The sequence below is a fragment of the Cynocephalus volans genome, chromosome 1 (genome assembly GCF_027409185.1).
Source record: "Cynocephalus volans isolate mCynVol1 chromosome 1, mCynVol1.pri, whole genome shotgun sequence".
Lineage (NCBI taxonomy): Eukaryota > Metazoa > Chordata > Mammalia > Dermoptera > Cynocephalidae > Cynocephalus > Cynocephalus volans.
This window is the reverse complement of record NC_084460.1, coordinates 230,443,149-230,469,772: the sequence shown is the minus strand read 5'-3', so window position 1 is coordinate 230,469,772 and position 26,624 is coordinate 230,443,149. Positions and strand designations below refer to the sequence as shown.

Sequence of the window (26,624 nt, the reverse complement as noted above, 5' to 3'; positions counted from 1 at the left end):
GAAATTCTGCTACCACAAGCCAAGGAACACACCAGGAGCCACCAGAAGATAAAAAAGACAAACAAGGATTTTCCCCTACAGCCTTTGGAGAAAGTGTGGCCATGCTGACACCTTGACTTCAGACTACTGGCCACAAATATATGAAAAAACAAATTACTGTTGTTTGAAGCCATCCAGTTTGTGGTAATTTTTTATGGTACCACAGGAAATTAATACACTCATTAAGTTGGTTCTTTTAGAAAACTGTTGAAGAAAATGTTTTTCTTCTAGCTTTTTGCTTCCTATGTGTACATTTCAATAATTAATTCCTATAAAAACATAAAACATAATTTGAACAGATAGAAGAATTTAAAATATCAAACCCCAAGCAACAAGTTCAAATTTTCAGATCATAAACCTAGGAAAAGTAATATACAATACTAATTGGCTCTTTTCACAGAATTTTCAAGTTCTTAGCCATGTATTTCAATAAATACATTATTAAATTATGTAGATGATATTCTAGAAAATGTATAATCCCACTTGTTCGTTTACTACTGAATTTTGAATTAATGCCCCTTCTGTGATCTTTTGCATCTGCTCTTCCCCTTAACAATACGAACAAATTTCCATAATGTGTTGGGGGAATACATGTCAAAGAAAACAGTTATATAATACTGCTTATGTTATTTTTAAGATCTTACATTTCTGAGACATACACCTCTTTGAGAAGCTGATGAAAACTTTTTCCAGTTCAAAAAATCTACATGCAAATTTATTACATAAAAAAATTTGTGTGCTGTATCAGGGAAATTACAAATCCCTTGTTATCCATCTACAGCTTCTACAATAGTCCAAAGACTCCCAGGTTAGAAACACCTACATTCAGGCAATTGTAGAGAGCTGATAGAAGTTCCATGGCTTTTTGGTGTTATGTATACTATTCAGATAAACTACCAGCTTTTTCTTTAGACCTTAAAATTACTTTGCCCAAAACAAGATTTGCAATGATATTAACAATGGTGCTTATTTTGGCAGCACATATGTTATAAGGGGAATGTTAATTAATATATTCTGAATGCCACTAAATAAATTTTCTTTAGAATATTAAGTTTTAAAATATTATATTCATGTGCGTTCATTTATTATCTCTTTGGAACAAATGTTTCCAAAGGAGATTTTGAAGTGGAAGCATGGAAGAATGGGATTTAATACAGAAATCTGATTGACAGCAAATTGTCATGAAAACAGGACCTCCAAAAGTTAGGTATACCTAGTGGGGGGGAAATGTTCCCAATGAACTTGAATAAATACCTCATCAGTCATGAGGGTTGCAATTGATCTGCCAATTTCATGGTACTGTTGACTCTTTCCCAGGGGTCCCAGAAGAATGAACAAAAATCTGTAATTAAGAAGAAGAAAAAAGAAATGTTTCAAGGTAGAACTATAAAAATAATTTTAGTAGTACAGAATCACTCATCCCAAAGGAATTACTGAAAATTGGGATTTTGATGTGAAATACTCCCATAGTTTTTCAGTTTATTATTATTTTGAAACATTTTCCAATGATTGACTCTTATGCTTAAGATTCTTGAGCAGTGGGAATGTATGGTTATTTTTATCTCAGAGTTTCCCCATTTAGTTACCTGTACAACCTATGAAGTTGTTATTGAGAGCTTTAAGGATACTATAAATCCTTAGAGGAGAAAGTTGGGAAAAGTAAAATCTGATTAAATCTTTCTAAATTGGAAGGATAAGAATTCACTTGTATGAAAAATGAAGAACAGTTCAAAGGGGAAAAAAAGGAAAGTAGTAAGTAGTATAAATAAAGAGAGAATATATGGTCAGAAAAACAGCAGGTGCATGTAAAATTTAAATTTACATTTTTATTAAATATAAAATTTAATTTTACATTAAATATTAAATTATATAATTTTACTAAATAAAATTATAAGTTGTATAAATACAATTTTTATTAAATATAAAAGGTTATTGTCAGGAATCAAAGAGCAGTTAGGCAGAAGAAAATGGGGAGTTAATGATCTATTAATTCCAATTTTAGAGGAATGAAAATAGCAGCTGTACTATAATACATCTAAATTAGGTTGAAGGTCTGGCATATTTATCATTGTAACTGGTACTTTTAAAGAAATCTGTATATGCTCTAATTTTAGGGGATTGGTAATTTCCCTGTTTCTGAAAAGGTCAATGCTTCAGGGAAATTGTGAAAATTAAAGAATGTCCAATATTCTGTAGTATCATTCTATGGTGTTAATTTGTTAAATGGTTTATGCTATTAAATATCAAGAATAATGGCTTTATAAGGTGCACTGAAATAGTTACTATAATTCTATTCTTCATTTACTTACAAACTTTACAGATTGTACATGTTTTTAGATAAAGCATATCTTAGAGAATCTGACAATATTTTTTGTGCCAGCTGAAACTGAATCCAAATCAGTTTCTACTATATAGAAATGTCCACTATACATTTAAAAACAAAATTGTTTCATGTGATAGCAGATGCTTTATCAACTATACTTGTAAGAAATTTCCTAAGCTATGTACATGTTGCTATTGTTCAGGTTTCTATTTCATGGGTTACATATAAAGTAAATTTTCTGACATTTCTACTATGGGTTATCATTATATTCCTGGTGTGCCCTTTTGTCCTCCTATGAAAGGATAATTTGGAACCCTAAATGGCTTTCTTTATTGTTTGTCTAATCTACTTCCACTTTTCACCTTTCCTAACTAACTAATGTTGTCTTTTGAATCAGTCTTTACACAGATGCTCTATAGGGCTCCTAAATTTCATCCATTGTTCTCTACACATATTTTGCTATGTCAGTATGAAAAGAGGTCACTTAAACCTGACAATTTTCAAAGTAAGGATATATAATCCCATTATGGCTTTTCTCTACTGGGAAGTTTTTTTTTTTCCTTTGAAATACAGAAACTATCACTGTCATGAATAGCCATCATTTACTGATAGTTCACCAGACACCTTCCTAAATGGTGGAACAGGAATGCACTGCTTGGAAGACTGAAAAGGAATTTCAAACTGCTAAAATAATACCTCTACAATTTGTAAGTCTGACATTTTAAATCTGAATTCCAGATTCCCAGAAACTCTGGATAGGTTATAAGTTGTGCATAGAAAAATACAGCCTTAATCATACAGTCAGAAGCCACTTTAATGTACTCAGTTCACCCCTCCCTTTTTTCAATAAAAATTGGTGTGTATCAGAAATCTCAGTAGCCCTCAAACAGGATAAACAGAAACTTATTTCTGCAACCTGAATGGTAACCAGGTTGCTTCCTCAAACCACAGAGTTAGACACAGGAACTCAAACACTGCATCCCATTCTAGTCAGTTGAGCTCTTAGAAAATGAGGCCTTCCTGGCTACACTATTCCATATTTCTGGAATATCTTATACATAGTCAAAGCATGGAGTGATACAATCTGCTATGTTTTGAGTTAAGGCCAAAGGTCCATAGAAGAAACATATTTTACAAACCCAGTGGCCACAGAACCTGAACTTTTCATCATGTTAACTTAGCTAAGGCATGCGAGGTTTGGAAGAGGTGGCATACTAACAGCATCTGAGACAGCTGTAGCATCAAGTGAAGGGCCCCAGTGATGTGGTAAATGGGTCCCCAGGTAGATATGTTTTGCTGTGAGAATAGGACGAGAGTAAAAGGCTATCTGCACATGAGAATCACATTTAATGGTGAAGCAAGGAAGGAAACAAGGTTCCGAGATACATTGTTAGAAACCTAATGTGCTAGAGTTAATATTCTATTTTTTTCTTTTTCTTTTTTCCACAATTTTAACCATGGACAGCTTTATATCTGTAAAACGGGAATAAATAATAATGAACATATTTGCATTTGCATTATCCCTAGGCTGTTACTTCTTTTGTATAGTTAAATAAAACATAAGTTCAGTTTTTCAACTTAAATTTGATGCTACTATTAGTGAGTCTTCAGACCCGTGTGGGAGGCCTAGGATTGAAACACACAGTATATCTGATATGGCACGGGCTTTCCTAATATGACACTTAAATGTATTTTGAAGATCTACTCATTCTAGCATAAGTCGAACCTTGGAAACTGATCTTTTTGAGTTTGGCTGCACTCATATACAGGATCATTTCTTTAGCACACAGTCTAATTTAATGTTTGAGAAAAGCCTGAAACTTTATCCCTTCTTTTACCAAAAATGTAAAAAAGAATCTGTACAGTTACATAGACAAGGGTACCTAGGGATGAGGAACAGGCATGTCTAAAATAAAACACAGAAGTTTGACAGAGAGGAGAAAGTAGAGAGGAAAATAGGGAGAGAGGAAAAGATAGAATAATTTTTAAAGCACTCTTTTTCCCTCCCAACAAACAAGAAGAAACAGTTTTGTGGATTACACATAAGTTTCTAATCAAAACTATATTTAATCCTCATTTTTTTCCCACAGAAAAAAAGTGGGTTAAAAAAATGTAAAAGATGTTCTTATACTTTTACCTGGTTGGGATTGGGACTTCAGCCAGTCCTTGAAGCAGTACAGCTGGAGACAACCTGACAAACGCAACTACAGTTCGATCCAAGAACTCCAGTTCCCCAACTAAGATGTTTGAAGCTTCAGCACCTGGAGGAATCTTTTTCATGAAATGCAGATCAACCTGACAGCATCACAAAGTAAATAAGGTAAATAAAAATTTGGAACGTCTGGTAAATCACATTCAGCATAGTACTTCACATATAGTAATCTGTCAATAAATAGAGTTTCAATAAATACACGTAGGTAAATATCTCATTTGCTCTTTTTCTATAATAACTTTTTTCATTACTTGTAGATTATTTTAATTTGTCATCAGTAAACTGAACACTACTCCAGTTTTTCTATTCATTATTTTTAAAAGAAGTCTCTTCAGCATGAATAATCTTAAAATTTTAGGGGAAAAAAGTATATGTGTTCAATTAAATAAATATATTTTAAACCATACTTTAATTAGCATTTGCCAACAGATTTAACATTTTGATACTACATTACCTAATTTTTGTACACAACACATTTTAATTAATTAATGCTCAAAATACACCTATGGGGGTACTTCAAAAAGTTCATGGAAAGATTAGTATTATCTTGTAATTCTATTTTTCCACAAACTTTTTGAAGTACCCTCATGTTTCACAAGGAATATAAACATGTTTCTCTTTACAGTTAAATGATGACTTTAGCCTTTATCTTTTTTCTAGTTTTATATTGTTCACATTCTATACTTGGCCTTATAATTCTTCAATTTTAGTTTCTCATCAGAGAATTTAGATATGACAAAGTAGAGAAAATAAGAATAGAAGTATTAACATTTGCAATTGCTGAACAGCTGTAGTTGAGTTTTTGACATGAGATGCCTGTGACAAATGAATGCACAAAACAAAAGCAATCATTAACAAGAAGAAATGCTAAGAGTAAAGGGTGAAGTCTGAAAAATGAATGTAAAATATCCTTAAGAATAAATATCAACTTTTATGCATAGGGCCTCAATGAAAACTAAGCAATGGCTTTAAGGTAGATTTTGCAAGGTCTATTTCTTGTTTCTAAGTCATTTGAGTTGCTTTTTATGGAAATCTGTTTTCAGGTGAATAAGTTTACCCACTCTAATAATTTGTTTTATTCTCTAATGTCAATAAAATGGGCATGGAAGATCTAAGTATGAACAGCCAAGAGAGAGAGGAAAGAACTCTGGCAAATATGGATGAGGCAGAAAAGATTTTTTTAGGCCAGTTAGTTCTTTTGCGGGTTTAATAATTTCAGAATATTTTTTCCAAGAAGTTTAAAATGAAAAAATTTAAAACTTTTAGAAGTAATTAGAAAATCCACAGCTAAGCAGTAGTGACTACATTTAAACATGTTGCTTTCTGAAATCAAGACCTCAATACAGCTATTCAAAAGGTTTATAACTAATTAATCTTTCTGTAGGATAACAGTATCTAAAAACATGAAACCCAATATATGAAGTATACATTTTATCACAGAATTAAATATTTTAAAAATGCCGTACTCCATCAAAAATATTTTTAACCGATATTTTTTTAAAGGAAGAATTATCTAACAAAGCAAAACCACCTATAAAAAGAAATATATGACAAATACCATAAATTTCAAAGTATTCAACCTACAAATATACTTTAAAATATAAATTTATAAGTTTACAAAGCACATACATCAGAATATTATATGATAAATACTTTGCTTTTGTAGAATCTAACCTTTTAATTTATAATTAACAAAAATATTTATTTACTTTAATAAGTAAGGTTAAATTTTATGAAATTTATTATGGTGTTTTTGTATTTATTTTTCTAGCTAGGAGAAATGTATACACTGAAAATGCTTTAAATTAGGAATGCTTTACATTTTCACTACAATGCAAAAATTACTGAGAAGGAAACAAAAGACTTCCCATATACTATTAACCCTGTGAGAAAAACATATAATCTTCCTAAGTTTCTCAGAGCCTAAAAGAATAAGCAATTAAATTTTTTCTCCCCATGTAAAGAACAATGACACAATATTAATACACTGGAACAAATTTTAAAATGAGAAGATAGCTTTTTAAAAGATCTATAATTGATAATCAATATTTTAAACTGGTAATACCAGAAGTTTAAATTTCACCTAGAAAACTTTCTTTAAACTCATTTATTGTTTGACAAATTTCATAGCCTTAACTATTAAAATCTGTTCCTCAGGCAGGTGGCAATTATACATATAACTGTTTTAAGATGAAGTTTAACTAAGTCAAGGTATACATAGTATGCTAATAGTATGCTAAAATAGTTTAATTTTACAAGAGGAAATACATGGCCTGTACACATGATGTTTTTAAGTGAATAATCCCTAATATATCATGGATATCTGTTATTTTGAAAAAAGCATTAAAATAAACAGAATTTAATTTCAGAATTAGCAAACTTATCTTTTGACTTAAATGTAATAAATTATAGTTATATAATAAATATCTGAGGTAGCCATTATTTTATACTCATTACAATATATTATTCTTGGATTAGCCATATATTTGGGGAGTAATAGATTATACAATATATTACATAATTATATTATCATACATTATATATAGTTATGTTTTATATTATTCCTGGGGTAGCCCTATATTTTTGTATTTGTGTTACTATATAATTCGCAACGAACATTATCTGGCAATCTAACTACCTTTTAATCTGATGAAAGAACACGTTTAAGGACCACAATTTAACCTTCTATAAAATTACAACTACCTAAAACAGCTCTGGGGATCTAGGTTGAATTACATCCCTAAAATAATCTTCGAGTGGACTGAAACACTTGGAATAAACATGAAGAAATTCTGGAAGTTTCTGGTCCTCTGAACAAGATCTTGAAGGAATCAAACTATATTCTTCTAAGTCTGGATTTACACTCATGCCCTGGGCTCTTCTGACCCCACCTTTATGCTAAGAAGAGAAGGATTCCTTATTTGGGGCATTTGGTACTTAAACTGGGGGTGAGAAACAGTTACACCTCTAGGGAACAAGATTAGACAGAAGACTGTGATAGAACCAGAAATGTCTGGACAAGCTACATACTAAGAGTTGAAGGAAAAACAGATAGAAATTTAGGGACAAGGTTTAAGTTTTAAGCCCATTATAGAAAGTACAAGAAAATTAATTGGGATTATCCAGGGAGAAATGGTGTCTTGACACTAACTAGCCAGTGATCTTGAGCAGCTCTCTTAATCTCTCTAGGATTAACCTTTCTCACTAACTAAAAAAGGTTTGCTACAGTTTCTAGGGTTTAATAATCCAACTCTTCATAATATGTTTTATACATTGAAGACAGATGTGGAAGATAATTCTTTCTACATAGAAAGTTATATAAAGTATTCTTTGGGTCATTTGAAATTAAAAAAAAAAACACCACCATCATAAAATAGCTATCTTCTACTGTAAGTTTAAAAAACAGAGACGTATAATATTTTATTACATTTGCTTTTGAAAAGCATTGTTGGGAAAATAGAGCAATTTGGTCAGACTCCCCTCACCTCAGAGCCGGTTCAGGGTGGTTCAGTAAACATTGTGTGGGTGGATTGAGTGCGCCCGCACAGTGCTGCTTTGGCTGGTGTTTTACTGCCTCCAGCACCCGCCCTGCATGGCCATGTTTTTCCAGACCTGCAGCTTCCAAGGATGGTGTGGCTGGTTACCTAGCTCACAGACCTGCGAGAAGGGGTCTGGTGACCCAGCCTGGCATGGAGGGGTCTGGTGACCCAGCATGGCATGTGAAGGGTTTGTGACCCAGTCTGTGAATGGGCTTGAGGGGTCTGGGAGCTCGAGACCCAACCCTAGCTCAACCATTGGCCCAGTCGGTGCAGGATTACCGGCAGGTAAAAGAGCTGTGACAACTAGCGTGGTTGCCTAGCTTTACAATTGGCATTATGAACAGGATTAAGAGCTAGACAATTGGTGCTGTGATGATTCCAGGCCTTAGCTGTAGCTTAGCCTAGCCAGACAAGCATTATGGGAAGCTAAAACCTTACAGTTCAGATTATAGTTTAAATCATTCCTTAAATGAATAAGGTTGATGGGCCTAACCACTGGAAGGGTAAAAGTATGTAGATTGAATGTGATAGGGTATATGCGAGAGAGTACGTCAAAAAGTTCATGGAAAACTAGAATTAAAAGATAATACAAATCTTTCCATGAAGTTTTGAAGAATCAAATCACATGAAATAAATCAAGATCTTTTTTTTTTCTTAACATTTCAAAATTCTACTGAGGTTTGGAATCTTCATATTAAAACAAAATATTTAAATGGACAAAATAACTTGGAGGCTAGATGAGCTTGGATAAGTTCACTACCAAACTGAAAGCATCAGGCTGAAAAAAAAATCTTAACTCACACACGTGCAAAATCTGGCACTAAAATTTGTTTCCATAGAGATGGGTTACAACTGTTCTTTCCAACCTCTACTTCTCTGCCCTCCCAGGTTATAAAGAAGTGTTACTCATTTTTCTTTAATTCGAAAACTAAAGGCTTAAATTATTTTGAATCTTGAAGGATTCATTCAACAAATACATCTCAAACACTATCCAAAGCACTAAAGATCCAGTAGAGACCAAAACATATTAAATTCTGGTTTGGTACTTATTTTTGACACTATCATTTCTACTAATATCAATGATGACAATAATAACAGTAGCCACCTTTTATTGAGCATTTACTATATTCCCAGCACTCTATCAAAGCTCTTTCTTTATATTATCTCATTAAATCTTCACAACAAGCTAAAATAGATATTATTATTCTTACTTTACAAGTGAGAAGGCTAAAGTTTAGAGAACTTCTCCAAGATCAGCTACTTTATAAATGCTTGAATCAGGATTCAAGATCTCATGCTCTTTCTCAAAAGCCACGTTCTTTCCAATGTGCCATGCTATGGACAAAAGACTGAGAAATACAGATGGCTGGCACTAAGCAAAGGGTTCTAAAAATTTAACTTGCTTATTAAAAGATGGAATGGGCCAGTGAATGAAAGTGCAATGAGGAAGAAAAAAAAGATTAATGGAAAGAAAAATCTATTTTTCACTCTTCTATAGTTTTAATTGTTTGGGGGGACCTTTAGATGAGACTACTGTCTCTAATTGGCAATCTTCATTTTCTTTCATATGTGATGAAGTGTTACTGAAGTCTGCCAAGATCGGTCAACAAGTAAAAGCAAAATGATATGGAGATGTAAAAATCAGTGTATAAGGGTTATATTATTTTTAAAAAGTTAAAAAGCAATTTGTTTGAAAGGATGAGCTATGTGGTTTATAAGCATTGTTTTTGAGAATGTTAAATATGCCCTTGTTATACTGTTAATGCTTGCATAAATAAGTAAGCAACTTTTTATGTCACTGCTTTTAAGATATTGTTTCAAATGAAAAACACCAGAAATTAAATGTATGGCAGTTTGTGACAATTTTATTCTGACTTGCAGATGAATGAAAATGTAATGATTTAAAAAGATAACTTTAGAGTGGCAGATGACATACATTTGAACTGGCTCAATATTTGAATCACATGCCTCCATACAGTGAAATGAGCTTTGAACCACTGTAGAAATATAGCCCAAGTCAGCCCTCACCTCTCTCTCTTGCTGGTGTGGAGGTCCTTTTTCATGTCTTTGTTTCATCCCACACGGACTAGTATGCCCCTTTTGTTGGCCTCCCAGTCCCTGCACGCATAATTAACAGACTTAAGCTGGTACACCATGCTGCCACAGAGACTCCGCCAGGCACCAGAGGGAGAGCATGCACACAACTAGACTTAGATAATTTAGGCACTGGCAAAGGGATTTTGAAACAGACCTAAGAAGCTGATCACTATTAATTTTTTCAGAACCTTGATTAAGGCGACTTCCTGTACTGCTGCATACCATTCCCACCTCCTCCCACTGTTACAATCAGTGCTAAGAGCTTTATTAAATATTATTCTGAGTTATTACTGTTTCAGCCACTCAGATAAAGAGAATTGTTGGCCCTCCCAATTTTGGGCCAATATTGAAACTTCTCCTCTTTTCTATTTAACTCTGAGTTTGCCATAGCTTACAACGGACATATGCAACATCAGGAATTTGCTAACCAAAAGCACATTATTTTCATTGACTTATCATTTTCTTAGAATACATTCAAGTAAATGATTTCATTCAAATTGTCTCCAATTAGATGTATCCCTCAACATAGTCAGTCCTTAGTATGTTATTCAAAACTCAGCTCGGTTTTACTATATCCTTCTAGGATTTTCTTACACTAATGCCTTTCTCTGAATTACAATGACAATGAAGCTTTATATTATGTGACTTGCTTTTCCACAAATAAAGGAAAAGTTATTTTGAAAAAAAATTAGCAAAAGTTTTTAAATGAAAGATTAAACTTGTGTTAAATTCTCTGTCAAGTCCATTTATTCTTTTCATTAGAAGAGATACATTATATCAAGTGGCTGAAACCCGAAGATTATGTACAAAACCTACACATTTAGTTTTCTGAATAAGCAAAATGTTAAATGTAGACTTAATACTAACATTATCAATAACAATGTCAAGCTTTCACTAAGAAACAGAAAAGTGCATGCAAAAGATTTTGTCAATGCCTCTTACAATGGGTAGTAAATCTAGTAGTGATTTAGCAGCTTACTTAAGGGAGAAAAGCTTACCTTGCTAAAGTCAACCGTGCTGTTTTCTCTGCTAACATCATTTTTATTTTCAACACAGGCTGGAGCAGACTGAGGAGAAACAACCTGACCTGCTAAAAGAGATTGTTATTACAGAATACAAACAATTACTTACATAGTTCTAGACATATTGAGTGAAATATGAGCTTCAATTAAACTAGACTAACACAGGTTTCTTAATGAGTTTATGATATAAGCATTAAGGAGCAATATAAATACAGCTATATCAATACAAAAATTCTTATTTATCAGTTACAGATAGAAATGGGAGAATTCAGTCAAGAAAATTTAAGCTAATTCTCGATTAAAACTCTAAAAGGTTATTCTCTATCAAGAGAGATCACCTTCAAAAATATCTAAACCTAATCATGATTTTGAAACATCATTTATTTCTAAATTTCAGCCAAAACTAGTAGTACACATATAAAAAAGACAAGACAGACATCTTTTAAAATTAAAGTTCAAATTGAATAATTTAAAAGTAAAGCTTAAAAGAAATTACTATTTATCTGAAAATTATACAGCATATTTCTAACATCTAAAAAGCCAAATCAATGAAGACAATTTATTTGGCAATAACTTTTAGAGATTTCTATATGAGGTGGTCAGTTATAAATACCTTTTTTCTAAACAGTATGAACACTGTAAATATGATTTTATGGCTGTGGCTATTTGACTATGTAAGCATACCGATATTGGTCTATGATACAAGAAAAGATCAAAAACTTGAATTGTATTCGTTTCCCATTAACACTAATCAAACTTAATTATTTTGTAGCTCTTTTCCCCCTTATAGACAAGATAATGATAGTAGTTAAGTAGATAGAAGAGCTTGGATTGTGACAATAGCTAGAAAAAGTTAAATTCCATCATTCACTAAATATGAAACATTCCTTGCAATCACAGCAATCACAGGTAATCTGAAATCTGTCCATAATTAGCAATCAAATGATAAAAATGAACAAGATTGGCTTAACTTCATATTTAGTAAATGAGAGAATTTAACCTTTTCTAGCCATCTTCACTTTTTTACTTTTGCTGTGAATTGGGTAAGGACAATCCAACTTTGAAGCCTTCACTATATTTATGATGGTAACTCAGTTACTCCAGAACACTGCTGCTATTCTCATCAGTCTTAGACATTGGAAACACTGTCTCTGCCTAACTCTTCTCTATGCCTGTGCCTAAATCCCAATTTTATTCAGAGTTCACATTTGGTCTCATCATCTCCAGTTACTACAGTCTCTGTCTGAACTTCTCTCACCTCCTTGCAAATATATAAAAACAAAAACAAAAACAGAAACAAAAAAACCTTTTCTTTAAATTCTCTTAAGAAAAAAGGAAAGAAAGAAACCACTACAATAATACAACGATTGAACTTTGAGAAGGAAGGAACAGATCTGTGGTCACTAGATATGGGAAGGGGTGAGGGTGAGGGGGATTAGGGAGAAATTCGCTAATGGACACAAAGAATAATTACAATTTGTGGTGATGAACATGCTAATAATACTGACTTGATCATCACATATTGTACACAAATACTGATAGCCAACTCTGTATCCCATAAATATGAATAATTAATTATGTTTCAACTGTAAATAAATAAATAAATTCTCTCTCCAAAGCCCACTTATTCTTTGTTACCTAGAAATCACTGTGTGATTAAAAACACTATTTACTTTCAAAAATTAATATAATTTTGCTTTTCAGACTATCAAGCTCTTCAGACCGCAGTTGCTTATTAATAGGTACAATTTTTTTATGGTTTAAAATTGTTATATTGCCAGAAAGTAATAGGCTTAAGATTCTTCTAGAACTTAAACATTTATCGGCTTTCACAAAACAAAGTACAATAATACATTTGGCGAAGATAAAAATAAAATGACTTTTAAAAGCAAATTTACCTCTAAACCATGTACACAAAATCTGTTTATAGCATATTCTAGGGAAACACATAAACTTCAGAGAAATGTCTGACAAGCTACATAAATTATTTTCATTCTCCCATTTCTAACTGCAATGTGCAGCTATGACTGTGAACTGTTCATTAGCAGATATTTGGTTTACCATTCTCAAAATAATAACTGTAATTTTAAAAAAACCTTTTACATAATGCATTTGTGCTACTAACAGATGTCTTCAATCACCAGTTTCACATCATTTTTCCGTATTTTCACGAATTAGAACATTAGATATATTTAAAACTAAATTTATTGAATGTCCTGTAAAATTGAGTGGTGAGATTCAAGTCATGGAAAAATTAAATAAGCATATATCTGCTTTCTTACAATAATTTATTTCATGTGGTATAAAACTACATGGAAGAACAATTATTTAAAACTATCAGCAAACACATACAAAAAGAGATAATCAACTCAGAGCAAAATCATGAACTTTGAAGAGACTGAATTGGATAGAAAATATGCTGGAACTTAAAACTTGAACAAATTGGATAGCTTATGTTTTAAGCAGAACATTTCCTATATTACCTTCAGTTCATACAATTGTTTAAGACATTGGCATTTATATTTTCTCTTGTAAATAACTGTAACAATTAATATTATACATAATAATCACAATTATCAATATATTTGAGATTTATTTCTATGCTATTCTTTTCCTAAAATGATTAAACTGTTACAAAATATTATCTGATAAAGTTGATAATCAGAAAGGGATTTAGAAACTATTTTCTTTGAATATTTTAAGTGATATTGATAATGACCTAGTTGAGAGTATTTAACTAACAGGAGACATGCAAGATGACAGTAAATTCCTTGCTAGCTCTAGGTTCTAGATACCTGAATAGAATATCTGCTAATGCAGAAATAAAACATAAAGGCTACCAGCATGTCAGATAGGAATATAAACCACACATTTTACCTCTTACATTTCAGAGTAGCAGTTAAATAATTAGAAGTAAATATTAGTAGTTAAATACATTTAATCATATAAAATGTCCTGCAAAGTTTAAAGAGCATTTCAAATCTTGGTGTTATTTATAAAAACGTACATTAATTTGTTAAAATAAAATAGCACATTAAATGTGTATAACTTCAAGGCAGTTTTGACAACTTGGCAGGATACCAAAAAATTTATGGGTATTATTTAAATATTAAACTAACAAGTTTGGTTTGGATTATTTTTAAAAAATAGAAGCCTTTAAATAAAGCTTAAAATTTTATTCAGCATATATATAAAACCAAAATTCACATATGAATTATAGTCCATAGAACAACTGGAAATCTCATAAATTAAAAGTATTTTTATAATCCTGTTATCAATTACAACTCTTATCTGTCTAAACACTTATTTCTTTAGGTTATTCCAATTATTGCCACCTTTCAGAAGAAGATGATGGGCTTGGATTTCAAAATGAATTTTATTAACACAAATATTATATAAGAAGGACCAATAAATTTAGGTTTTGAAAGGACATCTCTTATTTTCTTGCTATGTCTAAGGAAATAGTAGTTCACGAAATGCCAGTTTGGGTGTACAGAATGTTACCTTCAACCAGAACTGAATACGTTTCTGAATAGAACAACAAAGAATTTGCTAGAGTATTTTTCCCTCTAGGACAAAATAATATGAAATTAAGATTTATCACTCACATATGTGTGGAAGCTTTATGAATGCTAATTGTATATGATAATTTTTCTAATCACTATGTCATAATGCTTGCAAACATAAATGCTTTTTCCTATTTCTTCATATTACTTTGATAATTGTCCATATTAATATTTTCTCTAAGTGAATGTCATTACACTGTTTAATTATCTCTGTTGTTATAACATCTAAATAATTTTGAGGAATGAATGTGACTATGAAAAAAGATATTTTATTAACTCAGCAACCTTATGACATTCAGGAGAAATTATTCAAAAACTGATAAATCGGTTATCATTAATATTAACTGGTGTCTGTGACAATGTAAATGTAAGCATTTGGGAAATTTAACATCATCCTTCTCTATCACACACATTTATTTTCTGACCTATTAAATTCAAAGAGGTATTCATCTTAAATCTAAAATTCTAACATTTGTTTTACACCTTATCATACAGTACATAGTATTCATGCTAGCCCCTGTTTTTATTTGTTTTCTTTGAGTCATGAATTCATTTTTTTCTCTGGACCTCCATGTAGGGATCATTATATCACTCAGATAAAAAATTTTCATAAACCACGTATTTTTCTAGGGTAAATTATAAAATATGTGAGACAAGCATAGGAGAAAATTGAGAATAATTCAATGACTACTAACTACAAAATGGAAGCCCTGCTTTTCTGCTTGCTACCATAAAGTTTTCACTAAGTTTACTGTGAGACTGGCATAATCATTTTTTCATCACAAAGTTGTGGGGGTGGAACATGAGATGACATCAAAGGTATTGTTTCATGACTTTAAGTAATATCAGTATCATTATTGAGGCAACTGTCAGCATGCTTTCAAAAAATCTCTTAAATATTATATTAACTCATTTAAGTCTTTTAGTTCTCTTCTTCTTTAAGTAAATTATGTATATAAGTATTGTAAAATAGCAGCTTTCAAATTTCTATTTGGCCAAATTGAAATCAATAGAATAATATATTTTTAAGTGTATCATTATTTGCTACTGCTTAATCCACTGTAAATCATAGGTACTAGAAGGAAACTGGGATGAAGACATGGAAGTACATTACTATAAACCTAGAGACCAAGCTGGTTTACACTACCTCAGAAACCTTCAACGCATTTAGAGTACCCAAAGGGTAGGAGATGAGGGAGGTACAGAGATGAGATGAGCCTGTTAGAGACAGACACAAGACAGAGCAAAATAAAGAAATATAAAGATGAATGACAAAGTTACATACATGTGTAACAATACATTTATTCATGGGAATAGAAACATGAAGAAAGAAAGGCTAAATATTTAGAAAATGTTGATTAGGTGAGCTATACTTCAAAAACATAAAAATATGCACATAATTAAACTTGGAGAAAAATTAGTATGCCTGAAAATAATTAATGTAATATAAGAAATAACAAATTTAAACACATCACACTAGAAATACGTTTGCTCTTAAGCTCTAGTCTTGACATTCCAAAACTCAGTAATGACAATACAAGCCTCTGAACAGACCCATCAATTGTCAACAATGTCATTTTCAACAATTGTCAACATCATATTAACTTTCTTGGACCAATGGAAAAAATATCATCTTTATATTAAATAATGTTTCATTCTTTCATCTACATGAATCTTTTAATGTTTTTTCTTAAGCAATTCTAAGAATTATTATTCTAGCCTTATTTTTTTCTTCAAAGATAGAACATTGTGAGGGATAAATTTTAAACTCTGGATATCTTATTTAGGAGACCACAATATTTGAAAAACAAGAAAGCATATAAATATCTAAATACATAAAAACATCGTGCATCTGAAAGTAAAAAGTACAGCATTTGTTAAAAAAAGTGATTATAAGACAATAAACCTAATTTCCAAAACCATAAATAAAAACCATTCACAATACATATGTGTACATTGCTTTAAGGTCTGGAATCTACACAGGCATAAAGAGTAAGCTCATATTCCATCCTTCCAAATCTAAATGTTCTCCAGTAACCTGTGGCTTTGAGCAGTAAGTTAGAGACATTCTGCTCTGTAATTCCTTTTGAGATCTTAAATAAAAGGTACAACTGGAAAATATTCGAATTAGGAGGGAGAAAATATATGTGAAGAAAAAGGAACAAAGTTAGGAATTATTAGTAAAGAACAGAGTGAAATGAAGGCACCCTATAACTTGTTTCCTTTCCTAAAGGAAACTGATAGTCCCAAATTATTTTTTAAAATATAAAGGTAATTACAAGGACAATAATACTCTATAATAGATTTGTATCCAAATGTTTCACAAATGTAATTGAATGCATGACCTAAATGATAAATACAAATACTGAGGTATTTTGCATGCTAAAATCACTTAACACAAAAGTCTCATTTTTATTTTTAGAAAATCTTTCTAATTTCAAGGAATTATTTGAATAATCTCGATACATTTATTTTGAGTACTTTTCACCCATTCCCTTTTCAGGGTTCTAATGTCAAAGTAGGTAATATTTTCCTCTTATTTTTGCTGTTTTGCCAAACATAACTGTCACTTTTTATTAAAACATCAGAATCAGGCATTTAATTGTCACAGTTTTGATGCTTAATGAAAAGTGAAAGTTAAACACAGCATGGTGGCATTAAAAATGCATGGTGAAACCATAGCAGCCTGCGTCTTAGCCCTGAAGAGAATGTTCAGAATACCAAGAACAAAATTACACACAAAAAAAGCTAGAGTATTTGGAGGTAAGATGGACAAATTATCACAAGTCACTAAAACAGGTATAAACAAAAGAGTGTGGACTTGGGAAGGAAAAGAACAAGGAAATACACTAAATTGTTAATCTAATCTATAAAATGAGGATGGTCCATATTCCAAATATAGTGTCTGAATGGTTAACCCTTGGGAGTACTACCAAGGTAGCATGCTCAAGGAACAAGTCAATTAAGGAAGGAGAAACCTTATTCTATATGACTTTTTTAGACTTCTTTACATAAGTATCAGTTTGTATTTGAGAGAATTTCAATTGCTTTGCCTCTAAAGTACAAGCACATTAAACAAGGGAAGGGGACTTATTTCTATCCCTATGCTTGGGAAGAAAAATGTGTTCTGTTTCCAAGTTCCTAGAAAAGCCTTGTTTGATTTAATTCCTATTCTATAAACTTAAAAGAAGAACATCAATCTTTTCATATGAAATATTTTACCAAAGAGTTTTTTTAAAAATAATGAGAATATTATTGTTACCCTTTTGAATGTTCTGCATCTCTCTGTACTATTGCACAAAAATTTAAATCTCTATTGCATATTTTGAACAGAATATCAAATTTATATTTATGACTATAAATTCCAATTTGTTCATCTAGAGTTTGTCAGTGTTTGGAGTTCATAAGTCAATTGAGAACCTTAGCAGTAAAGGTCTTTCACACTTTTTTTTCACTTCTGGGTGGGAGATTTATTTCTAAATTGTTGAAGTTTATACATATTTTCAGAATTCTCAACACACATAATTATGCAAAGTGTGCAAGGAAGCAAAACAGAATCATAAGGAGGTGTTATAAGCCTAGGCTTAGAAAACCACTTCTGACAGCATATCTACAACAATACTTAATTAGGTAAATGAATCTTATTAGAAATGTTTCCAAGTTTTTATTACCCTAACTTATGCCTTGCAAAGATCTGTATATGTTCATAAAAAGGCTGATTGTACAGATGGTGACAGAATCACTTCAGAACCACTCAGATTCTAGTTTTCAGGAAAACTAAGTCATTGCCTGAATAAGACAAAAAGCAGGCTCTCAGAAAACCTTGTATCTATATGTACCTATATGTAGACTGGTGATTCACAGCTATAATTCTATCATCTCCTCTTCTGTTTAAAGCAGTAACAACCAGTGTGTCTAGGTCTGCATGACATTACAGTAACTGGTTAATCCAGTAAATTCCATAACCTCTTCCATAAATGAACAAACAAAAAAAACCAATAAAATTATCTATACAGTAAACATTATCCCCAATGAAATTAGAGGTATAAATTGTACCTAGTTCACAGTCCAAGATTTTTGCCTCTAAGAAACATATATCTTTCCTACAAACATATATCTTATTGTCTGATTTCCAGTAAAAAAAAATGAAATGAAGACAAAAGTTTATTTTTATATAATGTATTTGCATTCTTCAAGAGTTAGTCCATAGGTATATTAGAATAAGTTTTCTGGAATCATTTAGAGCTAAGCCGCTAGTCAAAATTAGTAAATATCTGTGTTTGTTTTCTTAACATCACCGTACCAAATAAATACTAGCATTGTAAGCATAACAAAAGCAGTACATTTATAATACATCTGTCAGATCATAAAAGCTTCAAGTTTTATAATTTTTATGTATCACATATTTTAAATCAAATTGTGATTTAGAATATAAATATATTTTAAATATATGATTTGGTTTATAGCAAGTTATACATCCTCAAAACGTTCAGTGGGATCTACAAATACAAGTTGGTACATACCATAAAGTACTCATAACTCTTAGTGAAATTTATATACGCACAACTGTAGATTCTTCTACGTAAAAACAATGACTTATATTGTCATTGAAAGGTCTTAAAAACAAACAAGAATTTCAAAAGTAATTTTGCAATTAAGCATTTGTTCTATATCCTGAGACAAAATTACACCCAATCATCTTCGTCTATTTTATAAAGCATTTCTTCTATATTTTTTATGTATATTTGATTCAATAGTATGAAAACTGATAAAATTCCGATATGAATGGAGAAAACTTACTTTCCTGCATTTGTATTTAAGGCAGCTCCGAAGCTTTTGAAAATAGGAGTGAAATTACATGATATCCCATGCTGTCAATACATGTGCTTTAGTCCATTTGTGGAAATCAGTGTTTCCAGTAAAGCATTTGAAAATGCTTTTCATTAATTTTTATCTTTTAGAACTAGAAACTTTTATAGCTGATTTTTTAATTACAAATTCATATCATCTTCATGGTAACTTCATTTTCCTTCATGAGACTGATGGAAAGGATGAATGCTAAGATATTCCTTAGCAACTTGCTTAGTGTAAATGATGAAGGGTTAAATGGATGCAAGGAAAAAACAAAAAATATAGGAAGGATAAAACAGTGTGAAGCATAATACATAGTAAGTCATGACTGCCAGAAAATGATGGTGTCATCTATGTTGGTATGTGAGGGCGGTAAGTGGATTGGCTCCATGGATGTTGAAGATGCCACACTGCAAACAGCAATAGGCCATGAACTGGAATGGGGCTTAATATATGTACAGCCACAAGCAATGCACTAGTCAGTCTTTTCAACCCTTATCTCTAATGGGATTTGTTGACTGTGAGCAACATGAAGCCAATATCTTTTTTCCGTAAACACTATATGATGATCATTATTCGTTTTAACTAAAAGACCCTAAGTCAAAGTATTGAATGATATTCTCAAGCTATGAGACAAACTAGAACCTTGTTTAGGATGCAATAGATGCTCAGTTTATGTTCGATGCATTCAAATCTAAAAGTTCTTATTAAATATAAGGGTTTTTTTGCATTTTTTTCATGAATCTTTCAGAAAACAAATTTTTTCTTAAGGTTTCCATAATTTTAAGCTTGATAATAAGACTATATATGCATATGAAAAGAAATATTTCTCCTTACAATCTGAATTTCAATAAATAGTTTTCAAATAAAATATATTTTAAAGAATTGAGAAGCATTTTGATATTCCAGAAACCTATAGTAGCTATAAAAAGCATAATAAAGAAACATTTACCATTTTTATCCATGGAATTTGGTTCTGACTGTTTCTTGCCAATATCAGCAAAGGAACGAACAATGGGAATCCTATTGGTGAGTTTCTTCTGATTCTGGTGGTGATGCTGTTTCATCAGTGCCTCGTGGACCCTGTGGCGTACATCTTCATTCAGCTGACCTGAGCTCACTTGTTGGTCAAGGACCATATCTAAACAGGGAAGGCGGGAAGAAGATGAGCACGGCTTTCCCATTGTTCATGTTTCTTCTTTAAGTGAGCAAAAGTCCATCTATGAAAATCTTAGGAGGCCTAGGCAGCTATCTAATTGCCTACATTTGGAGAGTAAACAATTCTTTCACATTAATATAAAGTTAGACCTTTCTCAAACTTTTCCTTAAAAATGTATTTAAATTAGAAAGATCTATAACTGCAAAACAAAGAATAGAAAGTGAGATTTCAGAAGGCTATAATTATGCAGATTGATATTTACCACACATAGTGTCAGAAATGCCAGTAAAATAAGTGTGAGTAAAGGCATTTTAAGTTTCTTAGTACTATAAAGGTCACCTCAATAAACCTCAGTGTAATTAATCTGCTTTTAGATGATAAAATATTAACTTTAGTTGGTTTTTTGAGGCACTAACTCCTTATGTAAAGCAGATCACAATGAACTTCATATTGTGCACACTGAAGGCTTCAAAATTAGCAGAATTCTTCCTTACAAATGATGTTTTCCTTCAGTGTGAAAGGGAAATGGACTAGGGAAACAGACTTGCATCACTCTACCATATTCTAGCTGCGTGATCTTGCAAAGTTGAATAACCTCAGTATCCCTATTTGTGAGATGGTCCCTATCTCATATGCCATTGCCAGGATTAATGCACTTATTTAAATATTGAGGCCATCAGTAAATATTTCCCAGTACAGGATTTTCTTTGCAGTTTCCCTTACATATGTTGAGGGTCGCTGGTTTAAAATTTATAGGGGTCTCATATTTTTAATAGTATAAGGGTAATGTAAAAAGTTCTTTGGAAGGTTCATATTTAATTTTTCCACAAACTTTTAAAAGTACCCTCATATGTCAAGTAGAGACAAAGTTGGGCTTATCAGTAACAGAAAACCCAAATCACACTAGCAAAAATGATTAACTTTATTGGCTCACCTAACAGAAAGAACAATGTTAGGCTGGCTTTAATATTTCTCTGTTATCCTTTCAGCTTCCTCTTCCTCTAGGTGTAAGCTTTAACCTCAGGTTGATTTTCCTTATGGTCATAAGTTGGCTGCCAGCAGCAACAAGGAAATGTAGAGGGGTCTTCCAAAAGTTTATAGAAGGATTTATATTACCTTCTAATTCAATTTTTCATGAACTTCCTGAAGTACCTTCTTATGAATTTGTTCACATTCAGCAAGATATAGATTGGCTTTTTGCAACTTTCTCTTAAAAGATAAGTTTTTTTCCCCCCAGCCAGGAAAAATTCTCCTGAGTCCAGCCAACACAGCCCTACCCATCCTGAACCAATCACTAGCAAAGGAGATGCAATTCATGTGATTGGCTCTGACTGACCAATAATTGCCCTTTACTCTGGAGTTAATTGTCTAAACCAGAAGTAGACAGCTTTTTCTGTAATAAGCCAGATGATAAATATATTAGGCTTTGTGGGCCATGTGATCTCTGTCACAACTACTCAACTCTGCCTTTATGTCATAAAAGCAGCCATAGACAACATGTGTACAAACAAGAATGGTTGAATACCAATAAAACTTTTTTATGGACACCAAAATTTGAATTTTGTATAATTTTCACATCACAAAATATTAAATTTTTAAATTATTTTTCAGCCATGTAAAATGTAATCACCATTCTTAGTTCAAAAGCTTTACAAAGTCAGGCAGTAGGCCATATTTGGCACATGGGGTTTAGTTTACTATTTTACTTTTATGTTCACAAAGGAAAGAGGTAGAATGAATATTTGGGATTCCACCATAGTATACACCTAGAATGCTTGGCAGTCAGTCACTATAATTACCTTGAAGATTCCTTTCAATTCTTAAAATGTGTGATACCATAAAATTATATTTAAATCTATATTTCAGGTCTTTTGAGATCAGTAGTTATAATACCCCTGGATTAATTTGAAATAAAGAAAATAATAAATTGTCAACCTATAGGACATTACACTAAAACCTTGCTGAGATGGAAAAATGTATATAAGCTATGCATTATTTACTTCATAATGGAGGTTGTAAAGTAAGTTACTAAAACACCAATATAATGTCATTATAAGGCAGTTCCATTCATAAGCCATAATATGAATCCCAGCTTGGTATCCTAATCATAATAAAATTAATCATATTATAAACCACACACTTTTTTATAATTTTTAATGTCTACAAAAGCATGATCTTTCCAGGCTTGAGCACTGCGAAAACCCATAGGTGCTAGCTTCACAGTTTCTCAGAGATAAGGTCCTTATTTGAAACCCTTACATAAGAGAAAGTAAATATTTTTTTAAAAAAACCACTCATCTGTGTCATCTGTTCATTAGTCACACAGAAATACACAGTAAACTCCTACAGAGGTATAATTGCATCAAATAATATCTTACTGAACTAGAAAAATGAATCATTTTGCTTAAGAATATAACATACTAGGGTGAGATTTAAGTACCAAAGCAAATCTGATTCAAAAATTACTTACATTGTTCTCTGCTCCACTAGAATATATATTTTTATTAACTTGAAAAGTAAGAAACGAAAATGGACCATAATGGCTTTGGGCCCCGAGTCAAGTCCTGCAATCTAAGCAAGCTATGATGCCCAAATAACACAGTCTAGCCTGCCAAACACAGTGCCAGGATGTGGATGATAAGAGAAGAAGCACAAAGAAAAAGGAAAAATGAATCATGTTCTTCTAGCACTAAGTAGCTCTAGAAAAACTAGCAGCATTTATGTAAGAAGGCCTCAGAAAATTTTTTTAAAAATTTCATTCTAATCAGGTAATTATTTTATTATAATCAATTCACTGTGACTTCTGAATGAAATCCCCTAGAGATCATGAGATTTTGCAGAGTCTATATAAATCTCTGCCATGTTAAAGATAAGAATAGAAATGCTTTGAAAACACATTGTAATAGTGCCGGCCTGTGACTCACTTGGGGGAGTGTGGTGCTGATAACACCAAGGCCAAGGATTCACATCCCTATATAGGGATGGCTGGTTGGCTCACTTGGGAGAGCTTCATGCTGACAACACCAAGTCAAGGGTTAAGATCCCCTTACCAATCATCTTTTTTTTTAAAAAAAGAAAACATGTTGTAATAACTTTAAAAATTATTAGGGGAGGAGTCGGGAATATGAAGTTTTTAAATTCTATGATTTGATTGCTAGCACTAACAGGAGTATATGTGCAAAAGGCATAAACTACAATTGAACACTTACTTTCCAGACCAAGGATTGTCATAGTATAGGCATGTTAAAAAATAAATGGTTATTCCCATACCCCGAAATCTGCAGATTACATTCAATGGAACAAACAGTGGATTTTTCCTTCAATGAAAGATTTTAAACAACAAAGTTTGTTTTAATGAGTTGAGAGCTATGATTGATAATCTGTCCATGGTACTAACTTTGGTTTGGTTTAAACTACTAATTCTCATTGACAGAATTAGGTTAAAGTATATACGTTGTAGACAGAATATTTCCATTATTAATCTGTATAATGCTGAATTTCAGAGATCAACATAGTTTCACAAAATTGCCTATAATCTGTATGAATATGATTAAGAAGCATTTTCAATACAATTAATCTTCATATCAGAATAAATTGTGGTAAGAAAATATATCTGAAGAATTTTGTATTTGAAAAGGTTAAGTAATATTTTGGAGGACAGAATTTAAATTTGTTGAGTCTCCCAAAACATTAAGAAACAGATATGTTTTAAATTAACTTTATCCAAAAGAAAATCCTACTTTAATTATAACAGAAATTCTTGACAGACATGCCAGATACAAAAGGGATTTTCTGCAACTTAAGTCTACAAAAATCTCTTTCAGGAATTATCCGAGTCTGCTAAAAAAAAAAAAAAATCAGAACATTGATATAAAAATCCTTGATCATCCCAAAACGATATCTGGGTCATATCCTGCTACTGGGAAATGTCTGGAAAACATTAATGTTGCAGAGCCTGTGCATTCACAAAGTACTAAGGTTTACAGCCTTTAAAAATAAATTATCAGATCTAGCTATTGGAAAATTGAAACTAGGGACTAATACATATTAATAACTGCCTACTATATGGAAAAATATTGATTTTTTTCCTAATATATGGAAAAATATATGGAAATATTTTTCCTAATATATGGAAAAATATTGAGAGGGAAAGTTCCAGGCTTTATTGTTAATCACTATGGTCACAAATTAAAGTAATATAGAATAAAACAAGATTTATGGTTATAGATTAATCAAAATAAATTATTTCCATATCTGCAAATGTCACCTTTGTCATATCACTTCTGTTTATCTGTCTACAAAATGGGGGAAATAACCTCCTCCCTACTTCTTAAGATTTCTGTGATAATAAAATATAATAATGGATATGAAAATGCTTCACAGAGTTAGAAGTCCTAAAAGTGTAAAGCATACTTATTAATTACAAACAGTTATTAATGACACACAATAATGCAGCTGAATTGTCATAAAGTGAAATAGCAGTAAATAAAAAATAAAATTACAAGCTATAGGGAAAAAATATTTTAAATGGGATTTTATTGAGGGCAGAAATATGTAATAATATTTTTCTATGTGATGTTACCTCTAAACTATTGACATATTCTGAATGGCATTTTACAGGCTGCTCTAGATTGAAAATGGAACGTTCAAGTTGGGCTACTTCAAAGTCAGAAAAATATAGACTAATTAGAAGAACAGAAAGAATACTAAAAAGTTATTTAGGGTACGGAGACTTCCATTGAACTACTTTCATTGTAAGGATAGACTTACAGAGTGTAATTTGCTTGAAAAAGCTAGATTTGACACAGCTAACCTAAAAAAAAGGTGGGGGAGGCCCCTTGGGGAAACAGGACAGGGTTAGGAAAAAGATAATTTTAGAAAATAAAACTGAACTAAGGTGATAAAATGAACAACAGAATCTTAGTCAAATTACTGTCAGAAGATTTCCTAGTAGGAAAAACTTCCTAAGGAAAGCATTAGCAATTATAAGCTTCAAGAAATTTAAAGCCTGGTAAAAGTATGAAGGGTATGTTCTGAGGTTAATTTTGCCAGGTTGAGGAATTTGACAGCTTCATTACATATAGCCAGTACAAAATTTATTGGATTAATCCATTTTCAAAGGTAATGCCGTCACTGAGTTAAGCAGCAGAAATAAACTCCTTAGGGCAATGTCTTTAATCTCCTGAATCTTAGTTTCTCCCTTCATGAAATAAAGGTAACAATAATAATACCAAGACCCAAGTTTGTCTTGAGTATCAAAAAGATAACGTACGAAGATGAGTTTCCTAAACTTCAAGGTACTATGAAAAGCCCAGCCATTTCACTCCTAATTAAAATATAAAAATGTTTATTGGGTATCAGCAAGACCCTGTAATGTAAAGGTAAGATATTGAGCAGGAAAGCTACTATTCCAGCATACTTAGGAAGTTTTCTAATTTCTAAGTTGACCTTTTTCTTTAAGTTTTGATTTAGTGCAAACTGTTACTGTACCCTGTGTTCTTCTGAAAATTATACTGTATTTAAATTTATACTGTCTTTTAGGCTTTAGTTATGTGTTTTAAAAGGCGTTGTATAAAACTTAGGGGAGGAAGGCTTATTCTTGTTTGGGAGTGTGTGTGTGTTTTCAGTTTTGGTGGTTTTTTTGTTTTGTTTTGTTTTTGTTTTGCTTAATATTGTGAGCCAAAATATCTTTTCATACTTATTTTTCTTTTCACACATATTTCTATGAGTGCATGCCTATCAACATCAATGACCAAATCATTAATTTTTAAAGTAATCAATCACCATTAAAATTTGGGCAACATCCACTCCATGTT

At 31.7% G+C, this 26,624-nt stretch overlaps 1 protein-coding gene across 3 annotated transcripts in view; it reads right to left on the bottom strand.

Annotated features, from left to right (window-relative positions):
- SLC4A10 (solute carrier family 4 member 10) overlaps positions 1–26,624 on the bottom strand; it is a 246,420-nt gene that overhangs the window by 99,287 nt on the left and 120,509 nt on the right. The window contains exons 6-10 of one of the 3 annotated variants that reach the window (XM_063092448.1): positions 20,602–20,790; positions 11,209–11,300; positions 10,142–10,231; positions 4,500–4,657; positions 1,294–1,381 (exon numbers count right to left, since the gene is read on the bottom strand). In XM_063092448.1, coding sequence (XP_062948518.1) covers positions 1,294–1,381; positions 4,500–4,657; positions 10,142–10,231; positions 11,209–11,300; positions 20,602–20,790 — 617 coding nt within the window. The remainder of the gene's footprint in view (positions 1–1,293; positions 1,382–4,499; positions 4,658–10,141; positions 10,232–11,208; positions 11,301–20,601; positions 20,791–26,624) is intronic. The other 2 variants (XM_063092464.1, XM_063092456.1) reach the window with 2 other exon arrangements.